The sequence below is a fragment of the Pogoniulus pusillus genome, chromosome 26, assembly GCF_015220805.1.
Source record: "Pogoniulus pusillus isolate bPogPus1 chromosome 26, bPogPus1.pri, whole genome shotgun sequence".
Classification (NCBI taxonomy): Eukaryota; Metazoa; Chordata; class Aves; order Piciformes; family Lybiidae; genus Pogoniulus; species Pogoniulus pusillus.
The window spans coordinates 13,694,217-13,709,814 of NC_087289.1; the positions used below are offsets into that span (position 1 = coordinate 13,694,217).

At 44.8% G+C, this 15,598-nt stretch overlaps 1 protein-coding gene across 1 annotated transcript in view; it reads right to left on the reverse strand.

Annotated features, from left to right (window-relative positions):
- Nucleotides 1-3,757: 3,757 nt before the first annotated feature.
- DNER (delta/notch like EGF repeat containing) overlaps nt 3,758-15,598 on the reverse strand; it is a 107,594-nt gene continuing 95,753 nt past the window's right edge. The window contains exons 10-13 of the mRNA XM_064165101.1: nt 15,310-15,423; nt 12,597-12,728; nt 6,866-7,112; nt 3,758-4,861 (exon numbers count right to left, since the gene is read on the reverse strand). Of these exons, the coding sequence (XP_064021171.1) occupies nt 4,750-4,861; nt 6,866-7,112; nt 12,597-12,728; nt 15,310-15,423 (605 nt within the window). The 3' untranslated portion in view covers nt 3,758-4,749. The remainder of the gene's footprint in view (nt 4,862-6,865; nt 7,113-12,596; nt 12,729-15,309; nt 15,424-15,598) is intronic.

Consider the following 15,598-nt stretch of genomic DNA (forward strand, 5'->3'; position numbering starts at 1 on the left):
CAGCTCTGATGCAGTGTGTCAGTCTGCTCTGCAAAAACTAAGCAGCTGTGAGCAGAATGAGAAGAGAAACACAGAGAAATTTTGGACAAGAAAGGGTTTAGCCACGTGAAGTGAGTGAGGAGGGGCAGTTTAATTCCTCTCAGCCATTAGTGTTCAGAGGTGTTCAATTTATTCCTCATGAGGTGTCTGTTATTATCAAAAGAGAAATTATACCTCTTCAGGAATGTTCTGTCTCTTCAGGTGTTTCTCAGGAAAGCCCTGCTGGAGAAAAGTCAAGCTGTTTCCAGAGCTTAAGCTAAAATAGGATGACAACGTCAATGCTGTGGTCGAAGTTGCCCTGCCAGAATAGACATCCATGCTGCTGGGGGAAAATACACTCAGGGATGTCCTCCTATTTCCAGAGGAAAAAGGAAGAAAGAAAGGAGGTAAAGTTGGGAGTGCACAAGTACGGGGGTTAATGGCAAGTCTGGAGACTTGTCCCCATCTGCAGGAGAAGCTGAATGATGCTCGCCTGCCGCCAGGGGGAGGGGCACACTCACCCTCTTCTGCATCAGCATGGCTCGCAGCAAAACCAGCCTCTGGAGTACATGAACAGCAGGTGGCATTTGCCATACATCTATCTGTGCATCTGGTGTCCCCAACACAGGAGGGACGTGGAATGTGGGAGCAGGTTCAGAGGAGGCCACAACGATCATCAGAGGGCTGGAACACCTCCCCTGTAGGGAGAACCTGAGAGTGCTGGAGTTGTGCAGCCTGGAAAGAGAAGGCTCTGGGGAGACCTTATAGCAGCCTTACAGTACCTGAAGTGAGCTACAAGAAAGCTGGGAAGGGACTTTCTACAAGAGCTTGTAGTGGCAGGATAAGAGGCAGTGGCTTTGAGATGGAAAAGGGAAGATTTAGACTGGAGATTAGGAAGAAATCCTTTACAGGGAGGGTGGGGAGACACTGGAAAAGGTTGCCCAGGGAGATTGTGGGTGCCCTTTCTCTGGAAGTATTCAAGGCCAGGTTGGACAAGGCCTTGAGCAACTCGGTCTAGTGGAAGGTGTCCCTGCCCATGGTGGTGAGTGCTGTTTTCCCTGCCCATGGTGGTGAGTGCTGTTTAACTACATGACGTTTAAGGTTCTTTCCAACCCAAACCATTTTTCCCCTGTACTCAGCACTGCTCAGGCCACACCTTGAGTACTGTGTCCAGTTCTGGGCCCCTCAGTTCAAGAGGGATGTTGAGGTGCTGGAAGGTGTCCAGAGAAGGGCAGCAAGGCTGGTGAGGGGCCTGGAGCACAGCCCTGTGAGGAGAGGCTGAGGGAGCTGGGGGTGTGCAGCCTGCAGAAGAGGAGACTCAAGGGAGACCTCCTTGCTGTCTACAACTACCTGCAGGGAGGCTGTAGCCAGGTGGGGTTGGTCTCTTCTGCCTGGCAACCAGCAACAGAACAAGGGGACACAGTCTCAAGTTGTGCTGAGGGAGGTCTGGCCTGGATGTTAGGAGGAAGTTGTTGGCAGAGAGAGTGATTGGCATTGGAATGGGCTGCCCAGGGAGGTGGTGGAGGCACTGTCCCTGGAGGTGCTGAAGAAAAGTCTGGATGAGGCACTTAGTGCCATGGTCTAGTTGACTGGCTAGGGCTGGGTGCTAGGTTGGACTGGATGATCTTAGAGGTCTCTTCCAACCTGGTTGATTCTACGAGTCTATTCTGTGATTCTCTCCCTATGCAGAACATAGCTCCCCCAATTTGGGAAAAGGAATATAGAATAACCAAGTGTCCTTTGCACTCAGCTATATCCTCAGAGACATGCTACACAAAGAAACATAGAATGGCTTGGATTGGAAGGGATTGTAAAAATCACCTAGTTCCAACCTCAAAAAGTAACCAACTTGTTCTAGTAGCTTCAGAGCTGGGATGAAAACTCAGGATGGGTTTGTGCCCTGCAGCTCTGAGGGCTGCTCCATCTGGCAGGCAGTGCTGTGCCTCACAAATAGCTCAGAAATGCAGGGATTCAGGCACAGTGAATGCATAAAGTGCCAGTGGAGTTCAATAAAATAAATTGGAAGGGGCAAAAGTAATTTTCACAGCACGATTCATGGGAAACACAGGATGATTTACAGAAGGTAGAGGCTGCAAGTTGACAGGAAAATAGCTCATCACAAATTCCTTATCTTTCAAGTCAGTCACTTGAGAAAAATGTGGAATGGTCAAGAGTCACTATCAAGGTGTGATTTACATGCAGAAGAGCTGCTGCTCATTGCCAGATCTCTTGTGAAATATTGACTATTAATATGTATATTGCCTAGAACAACAGAGTTGCTTGTTTGCCTGCTTTGGTTAGACTTGGAGTTCTCCAAAGACAAACTGCTATTTTATGACAGTTTACAACTACTTTAGCCTGGCGAAGAGAAGGCTCTGGGGAGACCTTAGAGCAGCCTTTCAGTATCAGAAGGGCTGAAGAGTAGCTTTTTACAAAGGTTTGTAGTGATAGGATGAGGGGCAATGGCTTTGAGCTGGAGGAGGGGAGATTTAGACTGGAGATTAGGAAGTAATTCTTTACAGTGAGGGTGGTGAGACACTGGACCAAGTTGCTCAGTGAGGTTGTGGTTGCGGTTGTCTGCTCCCTGGAGGTGTTCAAGGCCAAGTTAGGCAGGACTTTGAGCAACCTGGGTTTAGTGGAAGGTGTCTTTGCTCATGTCTAGGGGTGGAGTTGTAACTAGATTATCTTTAAGATTCCTTCCAACCCACACCATTCTGTGAGTTTATGAAAAGGGCAAAAATGCTGAAGGATGAGTATTTCTTTTCTAACAGATTGAACAAATCAATGATAGCAACATATTTCCCCATTTCACTGAAGCTACCAAAAAATGGCATAGGGTACACTTGTTCTTGAACCTTCTTTTTAAGAGGTCCTTGAAATACTCCTAGAGGTCACCATTAACAAAAGTTTCCATACCTGGAATGCAGCAGCGACAGAAGCCAGAGTGAAGGCCACCAGATACAAAAGCCCAGCCTTTGTCATAGACGCTTGTGCCTGAAGAATGAAAGAGGAGCTTGAAGCTAGTTTCTTTAGGTCTCTTACTAGTAACACTTGTCTTGGGCCAAAATCATTGAAAGCTCATGGTAGCAGACATAAGTTGCCAGAAGAGGTAGTCTGGATTTCTCAGCTGCATTGGGTGTTTTCATCATTCCAACACAGCATGGTGTTACTAACCTGCATATTGACCATCCAGCCCAGGCCACTCCCAAGGCCTAAGAGCATCATCTGAGCAGTGCTTCCCTTTAACAGTCAATGGAACCACTAAAGTAGATTTTAATTTGCTTTCCTTACAACCTTTCAGTTCTGGCCCATATCTGCCATGTTGGTTGGCTTGTTTGTTTGTTGGTGCTCCATTAGAATGCAACCTCACAATAAACATTACATTTTATTAACTCCAATAACCATTACATGTTATCAACTCTAACAGCCTGATTTGCAGTGATTTGTCTAACTCTTGTCAGCACTAAGTGTGCGAGATGTGGCAAGCAGTTCAATTGCTATGACTAACTAGAAGCCACCATAACGATGAAATTCAAACCTAGAAGCAACACACCAGATGGGCTCTGGCCACCTAAACAAGGCAGCAAAACCTGTGGCAGCTGATTCATTTTTACAGTTCCTAGTTAAGTTTGTCTTTAGTGGCTGATCTAAGGCGTGGAGACGTCAATGGCTGCAAGCAAAGGGAAGGACTGCCCGAGACGAAGCACTGAGTAAGAAAAGCAAAGAAACAGCTGCAATCTTCACTTGATAACATTTATTCAGTATTTTCTGAAATAAGCAAGAATCTGATGAAGCCTGTGAGCAATCAAATACAGCCACAAACCCCCCAATACTGATCCTAAAGAAGAAGCACTATGAGAAATACACGATATTTTTCATGGAACAATACTGTACGCCAACAACCTTTAGGAAACAAACAACTCAAACCAGATGCTTAGTTTACTCACAATATAAAAAAGAACCCCAAACCTTTAAAGAAAAATAGAGATTCAGTCCAATTGTGGGATAGAATCCCATGAGCACTGAAGTCAATGGAAGTTCTCCCACTGGTTTCAGTGTTGAAAGGATCACGGCCTTACTTTGCCTCGTGAGGCACTTCAGTTATTACTCAAGGCCTAGCCTGAACACCTTGACAAAAATCTCCAACATGAACTCAAGAGTATGTTTCAGCAACCTTCAGGAAATAATGGAGAAACAGGTTATCTATCCATGCATGGAATAAGGCAAAAGCTAATTCATTCAGATTAGGAGTAATAATTCTTTTTGACTAGTTCTGTTTTCACAACACAGACATTTTAGACTGTCTTTAATTAATGGATATATTATCTATCATATTATGCTTCACATTTTTTTCCTACCTCTACTGAGAAAGCTGCCACTGACATGTCATAAAGAACTCCTCATTAAGTATCATCTTCTGTAACAACCACAAGAAACTCTTCTGGGTTTAATAATAGTGTCTACCAAGAGAAAAGCACACACTATCATAAGCTTATAGTTTTTAGAGCTCAAGGTACATTAAAATGTAGTTAATGAAGTTCACAAATTCCCTTCCAAAATATCTTTTTTTCCCAAACTAAAAGCTGCAGAAAATTGGTTCTTAAATAGTCTAAAGCATCTAATGGTTTAAATCACTTATGCCTTTTTTTTTTCTCCTTAAAAATATTTAAATTAGGTTAGTAGCCCATCCTTTTGAAAAATAATCCAAAAAAAAAAAAAGAGAACACTAGATTACAAATCTTTTGTCTTGATCAGTGTAACCAGAGGTTTGTCGTCTGGGCTGTAATCTTCATAGGCAATGGGAGTTGCGTCGTACATTGCGGGCCGGGATTTCTTGCCAAACCTGGAAACAAAAGAAAGCTTTTGGTGACAAACAGCTTGAAAGGGTTCATAGCAACACCCCACTAGAGGTTGTGCAGAGATGTGGTGAGGTCATAGAATCATAGAATCAATTGGGTTGGAAGAGACCTCCAAGCTCATCCAGTCCAACTTAGCACCCAGCCCTAGCCAGTCAACCAGACCATGGCACTAAGTGCCTCATCCACTCTTTTCTTCAACACCTCCAGGGACAGTGTATAGGGTTAACACTCCTGGGGGAGTAACCCTGAACTTGACCCTAGGGGTCTTGGCCCCTCCCCAGGGGTGGGCCACACTCCAGGTGATGGTTAGCCCACTCCCCCCACTTCCTGTGGTATAAAAGAGAGAGGAGTTTCCTGTCTCTTCCTCTCTTTTCCTTCGCTCCCTCTTGACACACACACACACACGCTGCATACCAGCACACCCCGTGGCAGCCACGAGGCAGAGACACCATCACATTGCTCGGGTTGTATCCATCCCTTGTTGTATTTTGCTGTTTTCCCTTCCTTATCCTTTGTAAACTCCCCTACCTCCAATACCTTTTCTAAGTTATTGTTAAACTTTTCCTTTTTAACTTCCAAATCGAGTGAGATTGATTTATTTGGGTGTGCCTATCTCTCTCTCTCTCTCTCCCTTATCTTTGGGAAAGGAGGGGGAAAAGGGGAGGGCACTCTATAAATTCTATAAATTGTCATTGGGTCTATTAAATTTATTAGAGTCTCTGGGAACCTGCATTTGAACCCAAGACAGACAGTGACTCCACCACCTCCCTGGGCAGCTCATTCCAATGCCAATCACTCTCTCTGCCAACAACTTCCTCCTAACATCCAGCCTCAACACATCCTCCCTCAGCACAACTTGAGACCGTCCCCTTGTCCTGTTGCCTGGAGACATTCAAGGTCAAACGTGATGGCGTTCCAAGCAACCTAACCTAGCTGGAGATGTCCCTGCTGACTGCAGTGGGCAAGAGGATCTTTGATGGTCCCTTGCAATTGGACACATACTGCAATTCTGTGATAGCTCTTTTGGTAGAGGTCAAACCTCCAACTGAAGAACTACTTCCAGCTTTAAGGATCACCTTTGACAACCAAAGAAAGAGAATTTGGAGCTGTTCCCAGGGAGACAAATAAGCTGATACGATCTAGAAGATACTGGAAGAAAAAAAGTCATTTAGTCTAGGGTTTGTTTGTATGAGTATTAAAAAAAAAGAAAAGGGAGGAGGGCCGTAGGGGAGGCCACAACACCTGATATACCTCATTAAAGGGAACAATGATAATTATTCTTCCTGGCAACCTGAAGAACAGCCTAATTCAAAGCAAAGAAAGCCCTTTTTAACTCTATCCAACTCCTCTGGGTGCTTTCAACAATTGTTGGCAGGGAGCTAGGCTTAACTGATGCTATATGAGTGCAGTGGCTTCCACTTTTAGTAAGCCTTGAGCTCCCTTCTAGCTCTTGAGTCGCTTCCAGTCCTACTTTTGTATTATTCTGATACCCAATGCCCTGAACTGAAAGTGTTCCATTAAATTGAAAGGAAGAAAATTTCTATCACTAGGAAAGCATGTAAGAAAGATTCTATTTTTGAGGCAAACAGGAGCACATAAATGAAGGATTTCAAGAAAGCATCACTAAATCATCTGGTAAATTAGTCACAAAATCAACATGCCTTTCCTGTCTAAACAAATTACTTGTGTGTAGCAGTTAAAGAGCTCTTACATCCCAAACAAAATCTTACAGGCTGAGAACTTCACAGCTGTGACACTGAATAAATTCAGAACAACTCCCTCCATTTTCAAGGAGCTGTGCTGGATTACTGTGCCTCAGATGAGAACAGAATAGGGATGAAAAAAAAGAACAAGGAGTAATGCCAGTGATTCTGTCTCTTCACAGTGAAGCAGCCCATTCTCTGCCAGCAGCAGTCAGATGCAGCACTCACGGACTAAAATTACATTCCATAACAGATTTCTCCTGAATTCCCATCCCCAGAACAAACCTGGCATGTCGGATAGAAGCAATTGCACTACTGAATTCACTGTCAATGCTTCTGCAGTTGTAGAATTCCTCATAAGCTGGCCTGGAAGAGCCTTGATATTCGATCCGGCTGATGCGGCATATTCCCACAATCAGGATGATCAGCATCAGGACAAAGGCAACGCAGAGAGCCCCAATGATGATGTAGAGGGAGTGACGAGGCATATTTGTTAGACTCTCTGCCATGTGCCCAGATTTCCACTGCAGGTCTGCAGTAAGAAACAAAAGGTTACTGCCACTAGTAATTTATATCCTTCCCACTGAAGAGAATTCTTTTCAGATCATAGAAGCTTAGAAATGTTTTGGTGGAAAAAGACCTCCAAGGTCGAGTCCAACCTCCAACCTAACAACACCGTGGCCATTAAACCGTGTCCAAAAGTGCTATGTCCACACATTTCTTCAGCACCTCCAAGGATGGTGACTCCATCACCTCCCTGTGCAGCCTGTTCCAACGCCTGACCACTCTTGCAGGAAAAAGGCTTTGCCTAATATCCAACCTAAACCTCCCTGGCACAATTTCAATCCATTCCCTCTCATTCTGTCTCCCGGTACTAGGAAAATGACACTGACCCACATCTCACTCCAGCCTCCTTTCAGGGAGAGATAAGAGCAATGAGCTCTCCCCTCAGCCTTCTCTAAACTAAACAATCCCAACTCACTCAGCTGCTTCTCATGGGACATGGTCTCCATACCCTTACCAGCTTTGTTGCCCTAATCTGGACACGCTCCAGCACCTCTCCATGTCCTTTTTGGAGCTGGGAGTCAAAAACTGAACCCAGTATTTGAGATGCTGCCTCAGCAGTGCTGAGTATAGGGGCACAATCACTTCCCTACTGCTGGCCACTCCAAATTCTGTACAGACTTTTGAAACTGAGGGCTAAATAATTTGAGCCTCCCCAGGCTCTGTTATGGGTATATCACCATGCCTAGCATGCAGCACATCTGAATAGCACTTTTTGGATCCCTCACCCATCTCTTTGGTCGATTTTTAAGATCATGTAGGACCAGCAGAATAGTTTGATCTCCTGTATAACCCAAGAGATAGAAAGTCACCTGATTATTGATCTTGCATTATGTTATACTGTAGGCTTTCTAAAGGCTGGCAGGTTTTATGTAGAAGCTTCTAGTAATCCACCAACTGTATGCAGTTTGTTCTAATGAGTGATGAAAGCTTCCACTAAAGTGTGTGGTTTAATAGCTGTTAAACATGCTTGGGTTTTAATATGAAACATAGGCTTCTGTTCTGCCTATCTCCTCCACACTGCAGAGACTTCAAAACCAGCAGTTCAGGGACAAAAAGGGCACCTCATAAGGTGCTACATCACTGAGTCCACTAGAGTCTTCTTGCAAGCATAATGTTCCCGAGAGGTCTCAAAGCAGACCTTAAAGTAAAGCCCATCTGAAAGAGACTTCTCATATTTATGTATTACAGCTCTTCAGAAATATCCTTGATGCTGAAGCTGTAGTCTATCAGTGACAAACAGACTGTCCACCAATTGTCTGTGTCCTCAGATCTATTGCACTCTAGCATGGGCCAGAGTACTTCTAATTAACCTGTGCTTCCCTCTAAGGTTCGTTTTTGGCAGTCTTTTCGGTCTACAGGCTTGTAAATTATTTCAAACCAGGAACAGACTTGAATCATTCTGACTACAGAAACCTGACACACTGCAGAAGTTATTTCTAGCAGGTGACTTCCTTTTTTCAACAGACTTCTGCTTTCCATTGGTTTAGAAACTCCCTCTACTTAATCACAGTCTGGGAACAGGGCTACCAAGCATATGCTTTGGGAATGTTAAGATATTCTCAGAAGCCACATCCCAGGGCTGTTCATGATGGCAGGTAACTGAGCACCTGAGCTGAAATCACAAGCTTGGTGGAATCTATGGATATAAGCACCATCTATGGTAGCGATACAGGAGAATGTCTAAGTACAGGGTGGGGGAGAAAGAAATCAAACCAGTTTTGGAGGAAGGCAGAGAGAAAGCCTGAAGCTGTAACATCTGGGATTCTGCTGCATGAAGAAGTGGTTGCTCTTTGTTTACAGTAGCAAAGGTTGTCTCAGAGCACCTCTGAGCTTGGGCTTGCTTAGGCTTTTAGTCTACAAATGTGGGCTGAGTTTTCAGGACTGACTGCTTGGTTGTGTAATTTTCTTTAGAGATCAAAGTGCTGCCACTGCATTTTGCTCAGCTGGGTTATGAGGAAGAAGATACAGCTGTGCCCTGTGTAGTTTGGGATGAGTTTCTATTTGTGTCCTGCAGAACATTTGCCCCACACGTGGTTTCTGTCAGGTTGTCAGACTAGGCCAAATTCAGCTCTAATGTGCCCAGATGTATGGCAAGACTGTTCTGGGTGTCCTCCATGTCTTGGATGACAAAGATGAAAAAGATTTCTTTGTTTCTTCCTCACCAAACAAAACTATGTTGTTGTGGATGCATCCCAGGATTTTTAGCACCTGGAGGAAACAGAGGTAAGGAGCAGGAGAGAGGAAAGACTGAAAGAGGCTGCTCAGGGAGATGGGTAAGTCACCATCTCTGGAGGCATTTAAAAGCTGTGTAGATGTGGTGCTTGGCGATATGAGTTAGTGGTGGACTTGGTAGAGTAGGGTTTTCCAAGCTATATGTTTGGATGATTCTATGAAGATCATAGAATCAACCAGGTTGGAAGAGACCTCCAAGATCATCCAGTCCAACCTAGCACCCAGCCCTAGCCAGTCAACTAGACCACTAAGTGCCTCATCCAGGCTTTTCTTGAAGACTTCCAGGAACGGTGCCTCCACCACCTCCCTGGGCAGCCCATTCCAATGCCAATCATTCTCTCTGCCAACAACTCCCTCCTAACATCCAGCCTAGACCTCCCCTGGCACAACTTGAGACTGTGTCCCCTTGTTCTGTTGCTGGTTGCCTGGCAGAAGAGACCAACCCCCACCTGGCTACAATGTCCCTTCAGGTAGTTGTAGACAGCAATGAGATCACCCCTCAGCCGCCTCTTCTCCAGGCAAATTAAATGCAAATGCATTTAATTTTGGAAGGAAAAATATCCTCTTAGCAATTCAGACCAGTTTAATCAGAATTGCTAACACTGGTAAAGACCATAAGATGTTGGTGTAGTAAATATCACAGTTCACCTTGCCTCGTTTGTTGTCTGTATAGAGCTTGAAAAATCAAAGGGTATGATCTGACAAGAAGATAAGGCTGAAATCCTGTTAGGGCAGTCACTTCAAGCAGATAACACAGATGGTGACAAAATCAGGAACTGTTATTAGACCTACTTCAGAAAGAAGACCTGAGTACCAACAGCCTCCTGAATGGCCAGTAACAACCACAAAAGGTGGCAGGGGTTAGAAGGAACCTGCAGAGATCATGAAGTCCACCCCCCTGCCAAAGCAAGATCACCTAAAGGCAGGTCACACAGGAACACATCCAGACATGTCTTGGAATTCTCCAGAGAAGGAGACTTCACAACCTCTCTGGGCAGTCTGTTCCAGGGCTCTGTTTCCCTTACAGCAAAGAAGCTTTTCCTCATACTGAGATGGACCTGTCTGTATTCCAGTTTGTATCCATTGCCTCTTGTCCTGTCACAGGACACCACTGAGAAGAGACTGGCCTCTTCCTCTTGACACCCACCCTTGGGATATTTATAAACATTAATAATATCTTGTCTCAGTCTCCTCCAGACTAAACAGCCCCAGGTCTCTCAGCCTGACATCATGAGATAGATGTTCCAGTCCCTTCATCATCCTCATTGCCTCTATTGGGCACTCCTCAGTATATCCCTGTCCCTCTTGAACTGGGGAGGCCAGAACTGGACACTATACTCCAGATGTGGTCTCATCAGGGCAGAGTAGAGGGGGAAGAGAACCTCCCTTCAGCTGGGAGCTATGTAGTCACACAGCTTGTTCCTCTATTGAGAAGCCTGAAGCCTGGCTTCGTCGTGGCTTCTTCTGGCATTCAGATGAATGGTCCAACACAGAGGAACTCTGCATGCAATGTCTGAGCTTAATCTCCATACATTCTTAACCATTATGGACAAGTTGCTGGAACAATATGATAGGCATGACAAAGATATGGAAAGATGAACAGAAGCAGATCTGCTAATAGATTCAATCTTTAGAGCTGATCTGCACTACTGATCTCACTGGAGCGGAGTCAAAAGCGGTGCACCTGTTTCTAAAAGCTGCACATGGCCTTTCTAGGTAGGATTAGAACTGGGTTCACTTCAGTTGGTCAGCTTGCAACTCAGAGAAAGACAAGTGCAAAGATGTTCCCACAGATACATAGCCATGTAGGAAAAAACCCTCTGCAGATCAAACTGTTTCTAAATTACTTCTACAAAGTGATTTTTTCAAAACTCAGTCCCTCTCTGTCTGTATAATCCTTTATATATCTGCTAAAATCTAAGCACTTTAGAAGAGCTTCCACACCTTTGTCTAGAAGCCACTGTGTTGGTTAGAGAGATCCATGCTTCTATCCAACTGTTGTGTAATGCCCTGGTGTACCATAACAGCATTACATTTTACTTTGATGCTGTGTCACAGCAACTCGAATAGCAAGGGAACATCCAGACATTTGCTGGCTGTAATCTTATTGAAGGAGCTGTTGGTAACCCTCAAATTCTAAACCTAATTGTTCTTCAAAACGTATCTTTGTGTGACTGTGCTAACTTTTTTTTTTCCAGTTCTCATTCCTTTAAGACTAATCCAAATCAGAGTTTTGTAGATTGCATTTTTTTATACCTCCTATATTGTTAATATTAAACACTCTAATAGCTTCCTGATTTGTTGGATAAAAGACATATAAATCCCACACAGCAAATCCACCCTCCTCAATTGAGAGCAACTGACATGAACAATACTAGATGATTTATTCTCCCAGTATTTCTGGTGGAGAATCAGCCTTTAAGTATTATTATGCCAGTTAAAACTCAACTAGTTCCCTGTCTCCTATCACAGCAGTCAAAAGAACAAATCAGTAGGGAAAGGCTTCAAACAGCAACAACAAAGTGGTGCTGCTTCTTCACAGCATTTTAGCTTACACAGTTTGTAGATATGCAACAGAGGGAGAACATCCAAGCTCTTGAGCAGCAAGCAAGGCTACTGCAGCTCAGCTGTAAACAGATGCTATATGTATAGAGATAGGCACTAACCAGAGACAATCCTGTTGCTTAAAAGAACAAAGTTCCAGCAGAGTTTTATCCACTCTCTCTCCTGTATGCTTACAAATGAGGCCAGAAAGGAGTTAATATTGACCAGCCACAGATATAAGCTTGTGCCTGCCTTTCATGCTTCAAGGGCATGTGTCCTTCACAGAAAGAAGGAATAATTAGATAGCTGAACGACAGAGAAGCCTCCTTCCACTCTCTGCTCTGCTTCTCTCTTTTTCCCATGTGTTTGCATGCACCTCACTGTGTATCTGTCACGCAAACAGCCAAACTCGTAGTGACAAGAGCATGACAGCCAAACGAAGGCTCCAGAACAAGCATGACTGATTTCATGTAGCACATCTGCAGGTTGCAGCAAGCATGCAAGCCCATCTGTTTCCCTTTGGCATAACAGAAATGCAATTGTTTTCCACACTGAGGTATACCTCCAGGATGATTATTGCTTTCTCTTTGGTCTGTCAGCTTCACTGCTTATTAAGGCAGGCAGGCACTACTTACTAAGGCTAAGGCAGGCAGAATGAAACCACACGACTTACGTATCTCGCAGTTTGCACCGACCCATCCATGTGGACAATGGCAGATGTAACCACCAGGCTGATCTATGCACGTTCCAGCATGGTGACATGGGTTGCTGTCGCAGTCATTTACATCAGCTTCACATTCTTCACCTTATATTTGGGGGGAGGAAGGCAACAAAAACCAAACTTGTATATAGCAGATGCCTCATGTAGCAGGTACATCATTAGTCTAGACACAAAACACCTTACAGCTCAATAGCGTCTTTATGTTCAGAACGTTCAAAAGTATTCTAGAACTGACTGAAGAAGTCAAAAAGGAATATTATCCTAATTTAAATATGTGAAAACAAAGTCTAAGAGCTGACTTGGCTAACCTCACACAGATTATGTGTGCCTCGTTTCTTTCAATCATAGAATCATAGAATCAACCAGGTAGGAAGAGACCTCCAAGATCACCCAGTCCAACCTAGCACCCAGCCCTATCCAGTCAACTAGACCATGGCACTAAGTGCCTCATCCAGGCTTTTCTTGAAGACCTCCAGGCACAGTGACTCCACCACCTCCCTGGGCAGCCCATTCCAATGCCAATCACTCTCTCTGTCAAGAACTTCCTCCCAACGTCCAGCCTAGACCTGCCCTGGCACAACTTGAGACTGTGTCCCCTTGTTCTATTGCTGGGTGCCTGGGGGAAGAGACCAACCCCACCTGTGTACAACCTCCTTTCAGGTAGTTGTAGACAGCAATGAGGTCTACCCTGAGCCTCCTCTTCTGCAGGCTGCACACCCCCAGCTCCCTCAGCCTCTCCTCATAGGGTTTTTATTCCAGCCCATGAAAATGTGGTGTAACAATTTATGGTATGTATTGTCAAGTGCCCTGCAGTGATGTAAATAATCAGTGCCTCTGAGAAACTGACACTGTGCCACAGAAAGCTAGTTCTTTAAAAAAAAAAAGGCCTTTTAATTAGCACAGATCAAAAAGCACAGTTTGATCACAAAACAACTACGAATCATCAAATCACAGAATCCTACAATGGTCTATGTTGGAAAGGACCTTAAAGATCATCTAGTTCCAACTGCCCCTGCTAAGGGCAGTGACAGCTTCCACTAGACCAGGTTGCTCAAGGCTCTGTTCAACCTTGAACACCTCCAGAGTGGGCAATCTGTTTCAGTGTCTCACCACCCTCACTGTAGAGAATGTTTTCTTAATCTCCGGTCTTAATCTCCCTTCATGCTCTTAAAGCCATTGCCCCTAGTCATGGAATCATAGAATCAACCAGATTGAAGAGGCCTCCAAGATCATCCAGTCCAACCTAGCACCCAGCCCTATCCAATCAACTAGACCATGGCACTAAGTGCCTCATCCAGTCTTTTCTTGAACATAGGATGAGGTTTATCCACTACTATCCCATTGGATAGTACCCTAAATGAATTAACAGAGCATCAGGTGGTAAATTATCTTGACAGCAGACATTTGGATTACACCAATTATGTCAGTTTAAATGCAGAGCCAAAGGATTGAATCAGCCACTCACTATTGTTCTGAAAGCGTAAATAGATTCCAAACAAGTGTTTTAGGGTTTTAGCAACTGTGTATTAAGGTAACAAAGTTGTGTCTTCAGTTCACAGTAACTGAGGTCAGTGTTAAAACACATAACAGCTTTGAAGCTTCCAATTAGTATATCCACTTACCTGAAAGTCTTCCAAATCCTGCATTTAAAGAGCAATCTAGTCTCAAGCAGTAAGGTCATAACACATGTTAAACACATGTTCTTTTTAGTAACAGGCTTTTCTTTTTTCTTTTCCCTTGAAAAATTCATAAGGTTCAAAGCAGTTGCAAGCAATATGAAGAATGTTTTGCTCTCACTAGGCTGAGTTTCAATTCAGTAATTTCCAGATTGTTTCCTTGAAGAGACAGCCTCACTTAGTATTTCTCTTAGAATCACAGAATCATACAATCAGTCAGGGTTGGAAGGGATCACAAGGATCAGCCAGTTCCAACCCCTCTGCCATGCCCAGGGACACCCTACCCTAGAGCAGGCTGCCCACAGCCTCACCCAGCCTGGCTTTAAACCCCTCCAGCCATGGGACCTCAACCAGCTCCCTGGGCAACCCATTCCAGGCTCTCACCACTCTCATGCTCAACAACTTCTTCCTTACATCCAGCCAGAACCTACCCACCTCCAGCTTTGCTCCATTCCCCCCAGTCCTGTCACTCCCTGATATCCTGAAAAGTCCTCTCCCAGCTTTTTTGTAGGCCCTCTCCAGATACTGAAAGGCCACAAGAAGATCAACTCAGAGCCTCCTCTTCTCCAGACTGAACGTTCTGTCCTCATAGCAGAGCTGCTCCAGCCCTCTGATCATCCTTGTGGCCCTAATCTGGACACACTCCAGCAAGTCCACGTCCTTCTTGTAATGGAGGCTCCAGAACTGGATGCAGTACTCCAGGTGAGGTCTCACCAGAGTGGACTAGAGTGGGAGAATCACCTCTCTCGCCCTGCTGGCAACACTTCTCCTGCTGCAACCCAGGCTCTGCTTGGCTTTCTGGGCTGCAAGTGCACACTGCTGGCTCATGTTGAGCTTCTCATCCACCAGCACCCCCAGGTCCCTCTCCTCAGGGCTGCTCTCCAGCCACTCACTGCCCAGCCTGGATTTGTGCTTGGCATTGCCTCGACCCAGATGCAGGACCAGTGAACACAGTCAACCAGGAGTTCTGTCTAACATGAATCACTTGCCTGTATATCCAGGTGCACAAATACATGTGGCATTCAGGCCTTCGCTGTCACAAGTGCCACCGTTCTGACAGTTGATGCTCACGCAGGGGTCTTTGTATAACTCACAGTGTGTTCCTGAAAAGGTGAAGTTGTAATTGCCATTAATATGACCACAGAATCAAGTTTCATCTGGAAAAGACCTCTAAGATCGTTGAGTCTGAGCTTCAATCTAACACCACCATGGCCATTAAGCTATGTCCCAAAGTTTCACGTCCACACGTTTCATGAACACCTCCAGGTACAGTGACTC